Here is a 20,000-nt window from a genome sequence, read left to right as displayed (position 1 = left end):
ATTTTATAAGGGGTTTTAGTTTTAACAGGACTGAGATGAAATTAAGGGACAATGATAAATGACTTATATTTTCTAAGAAAACATATCTATTTATGTGAAAATCATTGCTTAACAATGAGATTACACTTAGGACAATATAAAACTGTGAAAATTGTATCATTTTACCAACATTTTACAACTGAGAAGTGCTGTTGAAAAAGAAAAAACATAGCGTGGGACAAGCCAAAATCAACCAAAATCCTTACCCATAGCAAATATTTATGTGATTTTAATCATTTTAACTTGTATTTTATTGGGTTTACTTGGTCTTATATTTATGCATATGATCTATAGTAACATTAAGTTTTTTAAATTAAACATGTATTTGTTGTTAAAGCAACTTTAGAACTGATTATATGTTGTGGGACGTTCGGTGGAATGACCCAGCTAGCTCATGTTAACACATTCAGTTAGTTAAATTCAAGTTGTCTGTAACGTTAATGTTACCACCAAAAAACACCCAGTAAGTTACATGGCTATAATATGAAGCTACCCTGAATGAATTAATATGTTGTTTGGCATGATGATTACCGTATGTGAAAAGACTACTTCGACTGTATACATTAGCTGACACACATGCTGCACTAACACGAAGCATTTAATTAATGTTAGCATACCAACCGTCTGCTAACGTTAACCTAGCCAGCTGTTGGTATGCTAATTTTAGTTCGTTGTAAAAGTTTGTTTTGTTTCTGTTCAGCAGTTCATACCCAGTGAACACAGAACTATGTTTTTAAGAGTCTGTCTTTGTGTAGATTTAACATTAACATGAGCAGTAATTGTAAGTTAATGTTAGCTAACGTTAGCTGGCTTGAATGACACAATTCTTAACCTGCTCAGGCTGAACGAAATTAGCAGGCAGAATATCCATTCATATCACAAAGGTATCTCTGGGTGTAGGCTACTTTTAAAATCCGTCTGAATAATAATAATAAAAAAGTTAAAAGCAGATACATACCTTCCGAAATCGCCTGATTTCCACTGCATGTTGACAGCTGCTGGACTGCATGGACGGGTTGAAAGAATAACGATTTTCCCTTTAACTCTCAAATAACTATGCAGCTGTGTTAAAGTTACCCTGGTGCTGAGTAGTGTGCTCACGTCAGGTGGGGGAGAGGAGGGGCGCTGTCCTAAACTATCAACCCAACAAGCTGGGTTACAGAAAATAACTCAACATGAGTAAAAACAACCCCACACAATGACCCAACAGTTTCAACTCAGCGTTTGGGTTGATAAAATAACCCAGCATTTTTTAGAGTGTAAAGAGAAAATAACAGGGGCCCCAGTACTGAGCCTTGAGGTACTCCATTTTTTACCATTGTCTGGGTAGATGGTTCATTATGGACCTGTACGAATTGTTGGCGGTTAGAAAGGTATGATCTAAACCAAGTGAGTGCTGAGTCTTTGATGCCTATCAAATTTTCAAGCCTATGAAGTAGTATGTCATGGTCTATGGTGTCAAAGGTGCTGAGGTCTAGGAGGACCAGTATTGATACATATCAGCAGCAATGAGGAGGTCATTAAAAACTTTAACTAAGGCTGATTCAGTACTGTGGTGAGCTCTAAAGCCAGACTGGTATAATTCCTGGATTTTGTTCATGTGTGAGAAGGCACCAATTTGTTTGGACACTAATTTTTCTGAGTATTTTTGACATGAAAGGGAGATTAGATAGAGGCTTATAGTTAGCCAGGTTGTTAGGGTCAAGGCTTATAGTTAGCCAGGTTGTTAGGGTCAAGGGTAGTATAGCGGCCGTATGCCACTTCCTGTGTGTGTGTGTGTGTTTGTTTGTGTTGTATTGGTACTTTTATTTTGACATGTAATTGGTATCAAAGTCACGTGGGCAGGGGTGTAGTAGTGACTGAATGAATATATGCACCTGGGCATAGGTATGGCTGTATGGAGAGGGGGTGAGTCGGAGGAGGATATTTTTTGTTGACCATATCGTATCATAGAAACAACGCACTTAATTGCATCTGTTTGGACAATAAAAGGAGTCAACGTCACTGAGGAATCTGCGTCTGTTTTGGAACGCGTCCGCACAGTGTCATCTCCTGTACCTAGCCTGTTTGTAGTCACCACCAGTGTTGGGAACGTTACTTTAAAAAAGTAATTAGTTATAGTTACTCACTACTTGTTGCAAAAAGTAACTGAGTTAGTAACTGAATTACTCTATGATAAGAGTAACTCGTTACCAGGGAAAGTAACTATTTGCGTTACTGTTAAAAAAAAAGTTGCTATATGTCAAAGAATTTGGATTTTTTTGAGCAGTTTTGAGCAGCCAGTTGAAATGAGTGGAAAAGACAGGTGTTTGTAGGCTACATAACTTTCGATATTTATTAGATAGATAGATAGATGGATAGATACTTTATTGATCCCTAAGGCAAAATTCAAGATATTGCAAATAGACAGACCTACGGTTGACTTCAGCCTGTCATAGGTTTTTGTTGTGAGGCAGAAAGATCTAGCTTTTGCTGCTTGGAGGACTTTGCTCCGAGTCCTTCTTTGCTAGTGGATGGCGAGCTATCATCTGTGGTGGAGGTATCGGTGTTTTTGGCCACTAGCTTTAGATGCGTGTGTGAGATGCTTCATTAAATTAGAGTTGTTTACAACGGATGTCGACAAATTCTTCGCTCCTGGACATAATGTACACATTACATGCACGTTCTTGCCTTTGACCACAATGAATTTGAAGTAGTGCTTATACTGTATCTCCACCTTGACAATGCCAAATTTTCATCGTCGGATTGCTCCTGACCTCTGCTGTTTCGTCTAATCTTTATTTTACCTGTTGCGTGTGTGTGTGGCACGTGTGCAAAAACACTGGCTCTGATTGGCTACCATGAAACATGACTCTGCCTTAGCCAATCATAATCGCTTACGCCTTTACTAACCCACCTCCTCACTAGCTGTGATCCAGGGGTGCTTTCTCGATTACACAGTTTATTCAATCAATGCATAGTACCGCGACCGCATTTAACGCCCAGTAACGTTAACCGCTTGTAACGGGAAAAGTAATTAGTTAGATTACCCCTGCTTACTGAAAAAATAACGTTGTTACCTAACGGCATTCTTTTAAACGGCGTTATTCCAAACACTGGTCACCACAGCTAGGTTTTTAGCCTGTTTGTAGGTTTTTTAAGGGATGGCTTAAGAACAGACATCTTAAACGACTGTGGTACATGCCCTGATAGCATTGAATTATTTAATTATCCTGGAGCAAAGCATTATCCAGGAAGGGGAGAGCAGTCTTAAGAAGGTGAGTAGGAATAGGGTCTAGTAGACTAGTTGTAGATTTTGATGAGGAAATTGTGGAAGTGAGGTCTAATATGTGGTCTAAGGGTGTAAATTAATTAAATGTTGTTCCAGGTCATCTGTGATTCAGTTATATTTTCGCTCTCATTCAGCAATGGAGTATGCATACACACACACACTCTTAAACACCCACCTACACACACACACACACTCTCTTAAACACCCACCTACACACACACACAGACTCTCTCACACACACAGACACACACACACACACATTGCTGTCAGGTGTTTACATATACCAAACACACACCAAAGTATTCCAGAAGCCAAGTGAGGTGTAGTGAAAAAGGTTTATTTGTAGATGTTTGGTCCCATTGATTAACATGCAGAGTTTAGACTGTAACACACACACACACACAGCATCACAAGCAGTCACACATTCACAAACAGTAAACACAGTAGAAACACAAACACACACACACACACTGCTTTCAGGTGTTTAAATATAACTGTTACAGACATCTAGACATTCATGAGCTGAGTAATCACTGAGGCTGTCTTTCTGTGTCTTTCACACACACACACACACACACACACACACACACACACGTGCATAAATATGCATGCTCTCACAAACACACACGCACACTCACATACAGATGCTCACACTCATACACTCTCTCTCACACACGCATGCACACATGCACACTCACACACACACGTACTGCACATACAGACAGGAAGACAGCGGCTCAGTGCTACACTTAGACCATAATCAGCTGCCGGCCCTCGACCTTTGACCTTTAACCCCTAAGAACCCCTGACCTCTATGCCCATCTACCCCCCATGATCATGCACATACTATGCAAGAGGAATTAAAGACACACACACACACACACACACACTCATACAAACGCCATCATAAGCTGATGCTTCCTGGACCCTGAGGAAAAATCTCCTTCATTTAATCAGAGCAATGGATAAAAAAAAAGTTGCTATATGTCAAAGAATTTGGATTTTTTTGAGCAGCCAGTTGAAATGAGTGGAACAGACAGGTATTTGTAGGCTACATAACTTTCATATTTATTAGATAGATAGATAGATAGATAGATACTTTATTGATCCCTAAGGGGAAATTCAAGATATTGCAAATAGACAGACCTACGGTTGACTTCAGCCTGTCATAGGTTTTGTTGTGAGGCAGAAAGATCTAGCTTTTTGCTGCTTGGAGGACTTTGCTCCGAGTCCTTTTTGCTAGTGGATGGCGAGCCATCATCTGTGGTGGAGGTATCGGTTGTTTTGGCCACTAGCTTTAGATGCGGTGTGAGATGCTTCATTAAATTAGAGTTGTTTACAACGGATGTCTACAAATTCTTCGGCTCCTGGACATAATGTACACATTACATGCACGCTCTTGCCTTTGACCACAAATGAATTTGAAGTAGTGCTTATACTGTATCTCCACCTTGACAATGCCAAATTTTCATCGTCGGATTGCTCCTGACCTCTGCTGTTTCGTCTAATCTTTATTTTACCTGTTGCGTGTGTGTGTGGCACGTGTGCAAAAACACTGGCTCTGATTGGCTACCATGAATCATGACTCTGCCTTAGCCAATCATAATCGCTTACGTCTTTACTAACCCACCTCCTCACTAGCTGTGATCCAGGGGTGCTTTCGGATTACACAGTTTATTCAATCAATGCATAGTACCGCACCGCATTTAACGTCCAGTAACGTTAACGCCGTTGTAACGGGAAAAGTAATTAGTTAGATTACCTCGTTACTGAAAAAATAATGTTGTTACCTAACGGCATTCTTTTAAACGGCGTTATTCCAAACACTGGTCACCACAGCTAGGTTTTTAGCCTGTTTGTAGGTTTTTTAAGGGATGGCTTAAGAACAGACATCTTAAACGACTGTGGTACATGCCCTGATAGCATTGAATTATTTAATTATCCTGGAGCAAAGCATTATCCAGGAAGGGGAGAGCAGTCTTAAGAAGGTGAGTAGGAATAGGGTCTAGTAGACTAGTTGTAGATTTTGATGAGGAAATTGTGGAAGTGAGGTCTAATATGTGGTCTAAGGGTGTAAATTAATTAAATGTTGTTCCAGGTCATCTGTGATTCAGTTATATTTTCGCTCTCATTCAGCAATGGAGTATGCATACACACACACACTCTTAAACACCCACCTACACACACACACACACTCTCTCACACACACAGACTCTCTCACACACACACAGACACACACACACACACATTGCTGTCAGGTGTTTACATATACCAAACACACACCAAAGTATTCCAGAAGCCAAGTGAGGTGTAGTGAAAAAGGTTTATTTGTAGACGTTTGGTCCCATTGATTAACATGCAGAGTTTAGACAGTAACACACACACACACACAGCATCACAAGCAGTCACACATTCACAAACAGTGAACACAGTAGAAACACAAACACACACACACACACTGCTTTCAGGTGTTTAAATATAACTGTTACAGACATCTAGACATTCATGAGCTGAGTAATCACTGAGGCTGTCTTTCTGTGTCTTTCACACACACACACACACACACACACAAATACACAGACACACAGACACACAAACACACACACACGTGCATAAATATGCATGCTCTCACAAACACACACGCACACTCACATACAGATGCTCACACTCATACACTCTCTCTCACACACGATGCACACATGCACACTCCCACACACACACGCATTGCGCACATACAGACAGGAAGACAGCTGCTCAGTGCTACACTTAGACCATAATCAGCTGCCGCCTCGACCTTTGACCTTTAACCCCAAGAACCCCTGACCTCTATGCCCATCTACCCCCATGATCATGCACATACTATGCAAGAGGAATTAAAGACACACACACACACACACACACACTCATACACACATACAAACGCCATCATAAGCTGATGCTTCCTGGACCCTGAGGAAAAATCTCCTTCATTTAATCAGAGCACACACACACACTCACTCACTCACTCACACACACACACACTCACACACTCACTCACTCACTCACACACACACACACACACACACACACACACTCACTCACTCACTCACTCACTCACTCACACACACACACACACACAAACAGCATCATCAGCTGACGACAAATCTTCTGCATTCGTCTCCTCTTCATTATGGGGTGGCGGCAGCTGGGTGGTTGTCATAGTGACCGTTGCTACAAGCCCCTGTGGTTGTCGGGAGGGAAGTGACCCAAGTTCTGCTTCTGACCTCGCCGGCCCCGCCTCCTGTCAGGGCACTTCCTGTTGGGACAGGAAGCAGGGGTCAGAGGGCACAGTCCCTGTGTGTGTGTGTGTCTGTGTGTGTGTGTGAGAGAGAGTGTGTGTGTGTGTGGAGGTATGTGTGAGTGTGCATGTGTGAGTGTGCATGTGTGTGTAAGTGTGTGTGTGTTTACAGTACGTGTGAGTGTGCATGCATGCGTGTGTGTGTGAGTGTGCATGCGTCAGTGTGCATATGTGTATGTGTGTGTTTGTTTGTGAGTGAGTGTGCGTGTGCATATATGAGTGTTAATGGGCATGTGTATGTGTGTGTGTATGTGTGAGTGTGTTGCGTGTGTGTGTGTGTGTGTTGCATATGTGTGTGTGTATGTTGCATGCGTGCGTGTGTGTGAGTGTGTGCGTAAGTCTGTGTGTGCGTGTGTGTGAGTGTGTGCGTAAGTCTCTGTGTGTGTGTGTGTGTGTGTGTATTACCAGGTGATGCACATGATGACAGCCCATCTGAGTGGCAGCCCTGGTGCCGCCTCAGGCACCTATAAACACACACACACAACGCGCCTCTAGAACAGACCCTGCCTCACACCTACACACACACACACACACACAACATAATCATGTACAACACACTCACGTCCTCACAACGCGCTCCCCAGAACCCTGCCTCACACCTACACACACACACACACAACATAATCATGTACAACACACTCACGTCCTCACAACGCCCTCCCCAGAACCCTGCCTCACACCTACACACACACACACACACACAAACATATAATCATGTACAAATACACTTCACGTCCTCACAACGCCCTCCCCAGAACCCTGCCTCACACCTACACACACACACACACACACAACATAATCATGTACAACACACTCATTGCTCCTCACAACGCGTCCCCCTTAGAACCCTGCCTCACACCTACACACACACACACACACAACATAATCATGTACAACACACACTTACGCCCTCACAACGCCTCCCAGAACCCTGCCTCACACCTACACACACACACACACACAAACATAATCATGTACACACTTCACGCCCTTTACAACACACACCCCCAGAACCCTGCCTCACACCTCACACACACACACACACACACAACATAATCATGTACAACACACTCACGTCCTCACAACGCCCTCCCCAGAACCCTGCCTCACACCTACACACACACACACACACACAACATAATCATGTACAACACACTCACGTCCTCACAACGCGCTCCCCAGAACCCTGCCTCACACCTACACACACACACACACACAACATAATCATGTACAACACACTCACATCCTCACAACGCGCTCCCCAGAACCCTGCCTCACACCTACACACACACACACACACTACATAATCATGTACAACACACTCACGTCCTCACAACGTGCTCCCCAGAACCCTGCCTCACACCTACACACACACACACACACACAACACACTCATGTCCTCACAGCACGCTTCCTTATGCTCACATGTGATGACTTACGGCCTTGTCAGGCCATCACTGTAAATAAGAACTTGTTCTTAATGATCTGCCTGGTTAAATAAAGGTAAGAAGAGCTTGTAGAAGGGCTAAGAGAAAATGGCAGAAAGATAAGCTGCAAATATCTTATGACTGTTTTAAACACTCCCTAACTGTGTTTCAGAAGGCTGTTAAATCTGCTAGAGAGAAATATTTTGCTGATCTTATAGCTAAACATAGTCACCAGCCTAAGGTTCTTTTCAGCACTTTCCACCAAGGGTGGTGAAAGAGGCATTTGAGAGTGTGGGTCCCTCCATCCTCTCTATTATCAATTCATCACTTATCTCTGGCCAAGTACCAACTCATTTTACACATGCAATAGTGCAGCCCCTGCTTAACTCATTGAATGCCAAGCTGTTTTTGGAAGCTTTGTCCTAGAGTGCCAGCAATCTAGACCATTGTTGATGATTTTTGTACAGCCACAGCATATTCTGTGTTATAGCTATGAACACATACAGTGGGCATCGCTTTCAAATGACCACTTCATTCGCGCATTACGCGGCGTGAAGCTGCGTGAAGCTTTAGTACCACTTTCAGCCACTGTGCGCCGCTTCTACCACTGTACATCGCTCTGCCTGCGGGTCCCTGTGAAAAGCAGGATCTACCATTAAACATAATTGTTGCCGAGAGTAATCCCAGCCTACGAATTCAATAACAAAATAAATCATGCATAATTAAACATTACCTCGATTTAGGCTACTTGGGTATGGCTTAAGGCTTGACTACACGGTGGTAATGAAAATCGAAATCGAAATTTGCTGTCTTCATTATTGTCAGTGTTGGGGTTAACGCACTACGCAAAATCAAAAAGTGGTGTGATAATTGAGCCAGTAGAGAAATAACTGTTCAGAATTAATCTGTAGCCTTGGGTAGGCTTCTGCAGAAAACAATGTTGTTTGCCGATTTAATACTATCTGGCGACGTTTTTAACAGGCTACGCAATAGAGGCTTAGACAACTATGACCCACGTTTTGGTTTCGTAAATGAATTTGCCCTACTTCTTGACTGCAATGTAGTCAATTGACTGCTTGACATGTCATTTTTATTTTTCTGTACAATAAACAAATACATCTGCTTTATGCCGCAGAATTACATTCATATTTGGAACTTACATAGTCCAATGCATCGTTCCACTACGTTAGTGTTTCCCAAAACCATAGTAGCAACGAACGCTCGCGAACCACTATCGTAAAGTTGTGTAGTTACAACTACACCTCTCGACCTGTGGTAGAATGCTAGAAGCATAGTTCCAGGGATCTTCATGTCAAAGACGTCACTGACGCCAGTTATTTGTTTGCAAATTAATAATTATAAATATATTTAGGTTTCTAATTGATATTTACACTTCTAACCACCATACATCCATATTTTAAAATGCCCAAGGCAGAAAATACATAAATTAAAAAGTCAATTTGCAGCCATGTGCACGTAAGTAAAAGTCACACACTTGCAGATAATAATAAGGTGGTGCGACTTTTTTTGTGAGTCAGCTGAGAATATGTAGCCTTTGATTTTCATGGAGGGGGGGGGGGGTCCTTGTTAGTTTACGCAAAACCAAGCCAAGAAGGCTGATTCTGATTTTGATAATATGATCTGCACAAAAGATAAACTTAGGTAAACAACGATGTCAATATTGTTGTCAACGCCTTAACCCAGATTCAACTCTTGGACAGGGGACTGGTAACTGCTGTGCAACGGCGGCTGTCATCTGCGGCCTTAACGCAATGCGCCACAGAAGTATGTGCAGGTGCCCGCTCACGCGCTACTAAACGCCATTAACCACCTTAGTCCAGACTACTGAAGTTTGGAAACTATCATGGTTCAAACTTACAGTATTATGTAAGTACGACAGTTTTGGGAAACAGTCGTAACTACATGTTGGTTAGTTGAACGATGCATCCTGTTAGTAAAAAGCTAACCTCCGTGAGTTGTAATGGAAACGCCCCAGATCAGCTTGTAGGCCATTAGCAATCTGTTTATTTTATTTTATGAAGCCTAGTATATCACATGCCACATTCTCACTTTCAATAGACAGATGCAATAGCCATTGGTCAAGTATTGAGTATAAAGCAATTAAGATACCTATACAAAAGTACTTCATACTATCATAAAAATTGTTAAAACTAATAGCATTTTGCAACTTGACAAAACACTGGATTAAATATCGTGAGGCACAGGAGAAAACTTGTACATCCATTGGTCCGTTGGGGAGATCACATGCCAGTTGCCTCTCCCTTCAGTATGACTTGTTCGCTGTGAGCTTGTTTCAAAAAAAAAAACTATTGCAGATATCAATGCGTCTTTGTTCATGGGTTTGGCCTCACAGCAGAGGCTTAGACAACTATGACCCACGTTTTGGTTTCATAATTTGCACTACTTATTGACTGCAATGTAGTTAATTGACTGCTTGACAGGTTATTTTTTATTTTTCTGTACAATACACAAATACATCTGCTTTATGCCGCAGAAATTATGCACTTGGATAGCCTATAGAACGGGCACATTTTGGAGAGAACGCACACAAGAATCTGTAGGCTATTTGTGGCTGGTTACCAGCAAACAATGTTTAATGCATTAACTCAAGACGTCAAACATTTTCTAAACAATACAAACAGAAAGGATGCAGCAGGCAGTGGAAGAACAAAATGCTGAATGAAGCCCAAATTTATGAAGGCATATCTGGCAAGTTGTTATTTTTTGAAGACGTAAATGGTTGGGCTATAGGCCTAGTTTGCAAGAAGGAGACATAAAAGCGTGAGCATGCCACACTATCCACAGCTGTGGTAGCGGGGTAGGAGGATTACTGTTAGCGCAGGATTTATATAAAATTCTTCAACAGAAGGCCTGTCTCAATGCAGGCTTGTGGTTTTGCGCAGCCTACAGTAAGTAGGTCTAGTGAGTTAGGAGTCCTCTAGACTTCTTTTCAGCTATCTCAGAGGTGGAAAGTTATGTTCGTTGGGGCAGGGCCGGGTTAACAATTCATAGACCCTTGGGAACAAATGTCTGATGGCCCCCCTGCCCCCAGCCAACGTGAATCGGGCCCAGTTAATAGGCCTATCGTGAAGATTTGTATTGGCATTTAAGGCACGAAGCGCATCTGTGAGGCCAAGCCTCACCAAGTAGCCCGCTTTGTTTACAACTAACATTACATTTAATTAAACTGCTTATAGGCTATGCGAGAAATAGTTTCAACATTTTGAATATCAGTGCCAGGTGAATTAGGAAATGCCTTATGGCTGAAAGCTGCTTGGGATCCCCCCGTCAAGCAATAACCATACAAAAGTTAAAACAGATGACATGATCGCGATCACTGACATAATGCGCCAAATAATATAGCCTAGATATTCCAATATATTCGAATACATGTGTTTATTTTAGAGGGGATATTCGAACGTCCATTTTGAGCAATTTTGACAGCCCTAGTCCACTGTAGGCTACGCCAATCGTCTATTAACACCTTCCACCTAACCCGTGAGTGGGGGTCGCTATAATGCGTGTGAAATAGCACCATTGAGTAGCCTATGCCAAATAGCCTTAAAATCGTTCGGTGTTGTGTGCCTTCTGGTTTCTCCACCTACTGGTTTCCTTTGCGCTGCATGCGCTGCAGCAGTTGTCAGACATTCACAAACAAGTTGTTTTAGGCGGTTTGAAGTCGCCATATAAACCATGAGCTATTGGCTACATTACAGCCACTGACAAAAGACATGTAAAAAAATATATGTTTTGAAAACTAGCATTAAACTGGATTCGATCCCGCAAACGCAACACACGCGTGACTCTCTCCATCCTGATTCCCTACTCTTTGAGCCAACTAATATGTTACGCTTAATCAATTAACTATTGTAGCCTACCATTAATTAATAACGTAGGCAACACCCAGGTAACATGTTGTCCAGGCTATCTGAAACAAGGGTTGCCTCTCATCTACAACAACTGGTTATGTTGGGCTGCTACAGTCGTCAGTGCACTGTGCACAGTAGGCCTATGCTACTCTTTGTGGTTGATCAACTAAAAATAAAAGATGTATTTGGTGATTACGCTTATTGTAGGCCTAGTAGACCTAAATTCTGAGAAATTAAATGGTAATGAGAACGATCTACATAGCACACAGACCGCGATGTCTTCAAGGGTTGAATGAAGGAGTTTGCAAAAATTAGTGTATTTTTCAAGTCAATAAACATTCTTAATTTTCGAATGTCTTTGTCAGGGAACATCTGACTTTTAAAACCATAGGCCTGGTAGTCGCTCAGACAAGGAGTTATAAGATAAAGGCAATACCATTTGTGTCACCTAATGCAGTTCAGTGAATTAGCAAGATACCATCAGAAGGCAACAATCATAAAGCACAGTCTTGTGGCTTTCTCCCCCTAGCGCATGAAGCTGTCTGCGTGTTGTAGGCTAGATTTTAAGTGAGTTCTTTTCTATCTGCTTACTTTTGTGAGTTGGCACCACCTAGGCTATGTTATAGACGTTCTATGAGGTACCAGTGTTTAGTTGTGTCACAAAACAATAAGCCTTGTCAGACTACTTTTAAAATGATTTTCAGGGCTATATACATTTTAAACATTCGGGGCTGAAGACCCGACAAAGCCTTATGTTAATTCTTCAGTTGGGAAGTGTCAGGAATTTTCATACGAGAGACACTCTCATTGGTGGTTAGTATATGAAGTAGGGAATTGACAGCAACATATCCAATCACATTATGAGAGATGCTGAATTTAACATAAACTGCGATGTTTGATTTTAAATGAATGTAAATTTAGCCGACTGTAAGCTGGCACACGCGGGTGCTCGATGTTTTCAGTGGGTGCCCGAGAGACGGAGCATCCATGGTATCGGGCGCCTATGACAAACGATCTCGGGTTGCATCCATTACAAACAAACATGCAATGTGAACGTCTGGGACTGGGAAGAGCACTAAATGCTCTACTGAATAAGCACAAGTCAAACCTTTAAATGAAAAACACTCTTTAATAATCAAAAAAATAAACCACTAATGAAGTAAACTTGTGACCATTAAAAAATCGCTTTATCGCCTGTAAGTCCGTGATAACAGGACGAACAGGAAGGCATTTGGCTGAGCAACAGAGGTTAATTAATATGCTCTACATTTTGTCCAAATGATGTCTGTCTATCATCGTTGCACTCGGAGAAAACCAGAATGTTTAATTTGTCCTGCGTTTCTTCGGGGCTGCAAACGGATTCGCCCGCAGTTAACCAAATATTTCTTTATTAGGGCAGGGCAGGCATATTTATGGCTATTAAATTATTTCTAAACCAGTCTGCTAAAGTTTGTAGTGAAGTCTGTGTAGGGTTTTCCAGGCTCCATTTCTTTTTTCTTAAACACCCTGCTCACTTGAGCCATCTACCGGTTGTTTGGGTTGTTGCAGCGCCACACTGGGAAAATACAAATTAAAGTCGCGTGATACCGCTGTGATCCCACGCAGCAGCGGACCCATGAAAGTGAAGCTGGCCAAATTGAAGCACTGCCCACTGTACAATGGCTCGTTTGAAAGGTGAGACTTTAAGCTCTCAGTGGGTGCAAACCGTGTATTTCTACACGCCTCTGTTCCTGAGAAATCCCAAGCTAAACAGTGGCTAGTTTTCATCAAAATCCCTGTTTTTTTTCTAGAAATGGAGATATTGCGTCTTTTATGAGTCACTATCACCGACATATTCGCACTCTGGCAAGGGCGTGCCCTCTTGCAAGCCGCCACTCGGCCTACCACTCACTCCGCTAGGCCCGCTCATGGTGGAGATGGAACTCCCTCCTCAGCACGGTGTTCAGTCACCCTTGTAATGTTTTTGACCTGTCGTGGTCAGAGTCATCTTGTCTTAGTAGAAAGGTGGACTCATCCAGCGTTGTCTGGCTTAAAACGCACCTGCTGCAATATCTTTCTCTTCGACTTTTTCATTTCTCCCTTCAGAATCTGAGAAGATCTTGCGTTTTCATGAGTTTTCGATCGTCATATATTTTATTTCCATTCATCACAGAGTTCCCAAAATCACATATAAGGTGTGTTAGAGCAGTGGTTTTTAAACTTTTTGTCTGGCTTACCCCACAAAAAGTATGGCGAGGTCTGCCGACCCCCCTTTCCCAAACCCATTCTAAGTCCTTACGCCAAAACCCCCTCAAACGTTATCAACTAAATCAAGCAAAAACTAGAAAGCAAAGTCATTTGTTTTATTTACTCCATATGAACAAGAACCGAGAAAACCAAACAATCACGATTAAACAAGTGTAGGCTGCCGCCATATCAGATCAGAGCGCTTATGTGCGTGGCGTCTTGCACACACACATACACATGCAGCATTAGGTCTACAACGTTACATTAATTATATTTATGGCGATAACAATAACAATATTTTTTATTTCCCTTTTCTGGTTTACTATCTTTAACAATTTCAATGGGAAGGGTGGGCATGCTTCGTGAACATAGCAAGTTAATTCTAGGAGGAATGCTGCATAATGGCCACACAGAGATTTTCCTCCACGGTGCTGAGCCGACATCTGTATTTTGAGATGTCGTTTCATTTTGACAGGTTTTAAGCTCTCATTCGCCAGAACATCGCCGCAAATCACACATTGTGGGTGGTCGAGGTTATCTTTAACTTGGCAAGTGGATGCATATTTCAGAAATTCTTTCTGATAAAGCCGACGCGCCGTTTGTTCTTTTTTATTCTCACCGGCCTGTAGACTTGTCCCATCTGAGGATCACGGAGGAGTAGACGCACTGGTAGATCATCCAAGCTTTTGTTCAATTTTTTAAGCAGCCACCTGTCCATTTTGGCTAGTAGGCTACCTATGTCTTTTGTTTTGTTTTACTTAAAATAGCGGGAACAAGTTGAGTTTGCATAGTGGGAGCAGATAGTTACATTGTTTCTATCAGCCGACCAGTAGCCCATAAGCTGAACCAGATCTCAATGAAAGACGAAAACATTTCTCTCTCTTCTCTTAACTGCGTGTGAATAAGAAAAAGGCAGAAAAGGCCAATATCATTTTCCTTTGTTTCACCTAATAATAATTAATAATAATTTCAGACTGAATACAGAAAATAATTGGCGACCCCACAGAAGTTTTTGGCGACCCTATTTGGGGTCGCGACCCCTAGTTTAAGAATCACTGTGTTAGAGTGTCTAGTTTCGTAATTAAAAAAAAAGAAGCTAAAAACGTAATATTACGTTTTTGGCACTCAACGCATGGGAAGGAAAAAAATAATATTACGTTTTTGGCACTCAATGAGTTAAAAAGCCAGAGCTTGATGACACGGACTTAAACAATTATAGACCCATCTCAAAATTGCCCTTTCTTTCTAAAATCCTACAAAAGGTTTCAACAACTCCAATCCTTTCTATCAGAGAATGAGATGTTAGACATCTTCCAGTCTGGATTCCGACCTAAACACAGCACGGAATCTGCTTTAATTAAAGTCACTAATGACTTGTTACTATCAGTGGATGCAAAGAACTGTACATTACTTATGGTGCTAGATCTTAGCGCCGCCTTTGACACTGTAGATCAGCATTCTTTTAGAGCTCCTTGAGCACTGGGTTGGAATTTCAGGTACTGCACTGAAATGGTTTGCCTCCTTAGAGGGAAGAACCTTTTCAGTTTCTTTCAATGATACTTCATCTTCATCTGCCCCCTTATCTTATGGTGTTGTATTTTATTCTCACTGTACATGTTGCCACTCAGTCAAATTATGAAAAAGCACGGTATATCCTATCATTGCTATGCGGATGATACACAACTGTATCTCACATTTAAATGTGGTTCCTCTGGTGCTCTAAAACCATTGCTTGATTGCCTAAAAGAGATTAAACAATGGAGTTTTTAAACTCAATGAATCCAAAACAGAAATTCTATTTTTTGGTTCACATAAAGCTGCAAATAATGCAATTAGTGAACTAGGGTCTTTTGCCAGATATGTAAAACCTTATGCAAGAAATCTTGGCTTTCTACTTGACCCTGATTTTAAATTTGAGAAACAGATTAATGCTGTTGTCAAGTCATCTTTTCACCACCTTAGAATCTTAAGTAAAGCCAAAACTATGTTTTCTTTCAAAGACTTTGAGATATTTATTCATGCCTTTATTTCATCCCACCTGGACTACTGTAACTCCCTTTATTTTGGTGTCACTCAGTCCACTCTATCCCGACTTCAGATGGTGCAAAAGGCAGCTGCAAGGCTGCTCACCAAGTCTAAAAAGACACAACATATTTCTCCAGTTTTGAAATCTCTGCAATGGTTACCAGTGAAATTTAGAGTAGATTACAAAATTCTTCTTTTTGTCTTTAAAGCTTTAAATGGACAAGCTCCCCAATACCTAAGTGAGCGTGTACACTTCCACTGCCCTCCCAGAACTCTGAGGTCATCAGATAAAATACTGCTCTCAGTACCTCAGAGTCGTCTAAAAAATAAAGGTGGCCGTGCTTTTTCAGTAGCTGGGCCCAAGTTGTGGAACAACCTCCCTTTTCACATTAGATCTACACCAACTATTGGTGCTTTTAAAGCCAAGTTAAAAGAACATATGCTATTAATGGCTTTTAAAAGAATTGTGGAATGTAATTATAGGCTATATATATGAACATATTATTTTAGTTTTATTTTCCTGTTGTGCTTTTTTTTGTGTCTTTTTTTGTGTCTCATTTTGTCTTCTATAACTATTTATTTATGTTTTTATTTTTTTGAGCACTTTGGTCAACCACAGGTTGTTTTAAATTGTGCTATGAATAAATATAAATAAACTTGACTATGACTTACGGGCCCATTATGATAACTCATGTTCACAAGTGTTAATAATCAAAAAATCTATTTGGTATTGTTTTTAGTATGAAAGTACCTCTCTCTCGCAAGATCATTTTGACTAAATTTAAGACTTTGACTTATTTTAAGAAGTCTTATCAAGACAAATTTACTTAACGCACTGGCAGGCAAATTTGCTTAATGCACTGGCAGAAAAAATTGCTTGTTTTCAGGATGAGATGTCTTAAAATAAGTCAAACTTTTCTTAAATTAAGGGATAATGTATAGAACGCCGTTCATTATTGGGAAAATAAGTCCCGACATGGTGAACCAGACCCCGACACGCCAGCCCCCTAGTTAATACCAGGGACGGTCATAAGATGTCACTATAGAATATAATTAATGTATTTTGGGGGAAGTAAGGGGAGAAGAAGTTCTATGTATACAGATTGTGTAGGCTATAGGCCCACTTTTAAAATGTGCTACTGCTACGTCAATGGAAAACTTCTCCTGGTCCGTGGAAATGACCTTCAGGATATTTCTAGAAGTTCGTGCTTTTGACCGTTAAGATTGCCCTGAAAGGCAAGTCTTTCACATTCATATTCAGTTACATTTGCCTAGAACGATAGAGAGCTTACACATTGAGTAACGAGTAGCCTAATGAGTAGGCTACATTTTAGCTCTACCGTAAAACCTTATAGCGGCGTGGACAAATGGATTGACTGCTAATGTGTTTAATCTTCACCTAAATAAAGTCAGGGTTTAACAGTCAAAACGTATGTTTATCCGTGAAATTTGTTCACAATATGAAAGTGTAGACTGTATACTGTCTAATTATGCAAAAACGTGAAATTCGACATTTTAACCCGTACGTTTGTTTATCGTGGATTTTCTCAAAATAGCACTGTGTGCAAGACGACTGGTTTCGCCTTGCATTGTCACATATGTGCACAGAGCTGCTCACTCTCTAAATTACTCCCCCTAGTGGTTAAGGGTTTTCATATTTTACTTGAATGTCTCACATTGAAGTAAATAATTGAATTTAGTTCTTGAATAAAATGTTAGCAACAAAAATTCCCACAAAAGTATTGATTTTTTTTTTTTTGTCACTATCTCACACCCCTTAGAGAGAGAGAGAGAGAGAGTGTGTGTGTGTGTGTGTGTGTGTGTGTGTGTGTGTGTGTGTGTGTGTGTGTCTGTGTGTGTATGTGTGTGTGTACCTGCAGACTGCTGTTTTGTTCTTCATCTCACAGGTCCTGTGGACACACACATCTCTGTGGTGTGTGTGTGTGTGTGTGTGTGTGTGTGTACCTGCAGACTGCTGTGTTGTTCTTCATCTCACAGGTCCCGTGGACACACACTTCTCTGTGATGTTCCTCACACTGCGTGTCAGACTGCACATCTGCCACTGCAACACCTAAACCTGCTTCACACACAGGACAGAGTGTGTGTGTGTGTGTGTGTGTGTGTGTGTGTGTGTGCGCACGCGTGCTCGCATTTGTGTGTGTGTGTTTGTGTGTGCACGCGTGCTCGCATGTGTGTGTGTGTGTGTGTGTGTGTGTGTGCACGTGCTCACATGTGTGTGTGTGTGCACGCGTGCTTGGATGAGTGTGTGTGTGTGCAAGCGTGCTCGCATGTGTGTGTGTGTGTGTGTGTGCACACGTGCTCGCATATGTGTGTGTGCACGTGTGCTCACATGTGTGTGTGTGTGTGCACACACGTGTGCTCGCATGTGTGTGTGTGTTTGTGTGTGCGCACGCGTGCTCGCATGTGTGTGTGTGTGTGTGTGTTTGTGTGTGCACGCGTGCTCGCATGTGTGTGTGTGTGCGTGTTGTAACATTGTCTTCTGTGTGTGTGTGTGTGTGTGTGTGTGTGTACATGTATGTATATGTGTAAATGTCCACTTACTAGCAAGGTCAGGTTTAAAGGAGCCACCTTCTTCTCTCCTGCCTGACTTGTCAAACACACACACACACACACACACACACAGAAATATTAGTTCTTGTCAAACACATCACACAGAAACACTTGCATAATCACACACACACACACACAGATACACAGAAATATTAGTTCTTGTCAAACACATCACACAGAAACACTTGCATAATCACACACACATACACACACACACACACACACACACACACAGAAATATTAGTTCTTGTCAAACACATCACACAGAAACACTTGCATAATCACACACACACACACACACACACACACACAGAAATATTAGTTCTTGTCAAACACATCACTCAGAAACACTTGCATAATCACACACACACACACACACACACACACACACACACACACACACAGAAATATTAGTTCTTGTCAAACACATCACACATAAACACTTGCATAATCACACACACACACACACACACACACACAGAAATATTAGTTCTTGTCAAACACATCACACAGAAATACTTGCATAATCACACACACACACACACACACACACACAGAAATATTAGTTCTTGTCAAACACATCACACAGAAATACTTGCATAATCACACACACACACACACACACACACACAGAAATATTAGTTCTTGTCAAACACATCACACAGAAACACTTGCATAATCACACACACACACACACATACACAGAAATATTAGTTCTTGTCAAACACATCACACAGAAACACTTGCATAATCACACACACACACACACACAGAAATATTAGTTCTTGTCAAACACATCACACAGAAACACTTGCATAATCACACACACACACACACACACACACACACAGAAATATTAGTTCTTGTCAAACACATCACACAGAAACACTTGCATAATCACACACACACACACACACATAAATATTAGTTCTTGTCAAACACATCACACAGAAACACTTGCATAATCACACACACACACACACACACACACACATAAATATTAGTTCTTGTCAAACACATCACACAGAAACACTTGCATAATCACACACACACACACACACACACAGAAATATTAGTTCTTGTCAAACACATCACACAGAAACACTTGCATAATCACACACACACACACACACAGAAATATTAGTTCTTGTCAAACACATCACACAGAAACACTTGCATAATCACACACACACACACACACACACACAGAAATA

At 41.4% G+C, this 20,000-nt stretch overlaps 1 protein-coding gene across 3 annotated transcripts in view; it reads right to left on the bottom strand.

Moving 5' to 3' along the window:
• Positions 1 to 6,155: 6,155 nt before the first annotated feature.
• The window catches only part of tmeff1a (transmembrane protein with EGF-like and two follistatin-like domains 1a), a 21,970-nt gene continuing 8,125 nt past the window's right edge, over positions 6,156 to 20,000 (bottom strand). Inside the window, exons 7-9 of one of the 3 annotated variants that reach the window (XM_048228045.1) lie at positions 18,778 to 18,819; positions 18,181 to 18,295; positions 6,156 to 6,605 (exon numbers count right to left, since the gene is read on the bottom strand). In XM_048228045.1, the coding sequence (XP_048084002.1) occupies positions 6,521 to 6,605; positions 18,181 to 18,295; positions 18,778 to 18,819 (242 nt within the window). In that variant the 3' untranslated portion in view covers positions 6,156 to 6,520. Of the gene's footprint in view, positions 6,606 to 7,678; positions 7,845 to 18,180; positions 18,296 to 18,777; positions 18,820 to 20,000 lie in introns of those variants that run through there. The other 2 variants (XM_048228044.1, XM_048228046.1) reach the window with 2 other exon arrangements.

The sequence above is a fragment of the Alosa alosa genome, chromosome 19 (assembly GCF_017589495.1).
Source record: "Alosa alosa isolate M-15738 ecotype Scorff River chromosome 19, AALO_Geno_1.1, whole genome shotgun sequence".
Lineage (NCBI taxonomy): Eukaryota > Metazoa > Chordata > Actinopteri > Clupeiformes > Clupeidae > Alosa > Alosa alosa.
The sequence above is the reverse complement of the archived record's forward strand: the minus strand, read 5'-3'. Positions and strand labels throughout refer to the sequence as shown.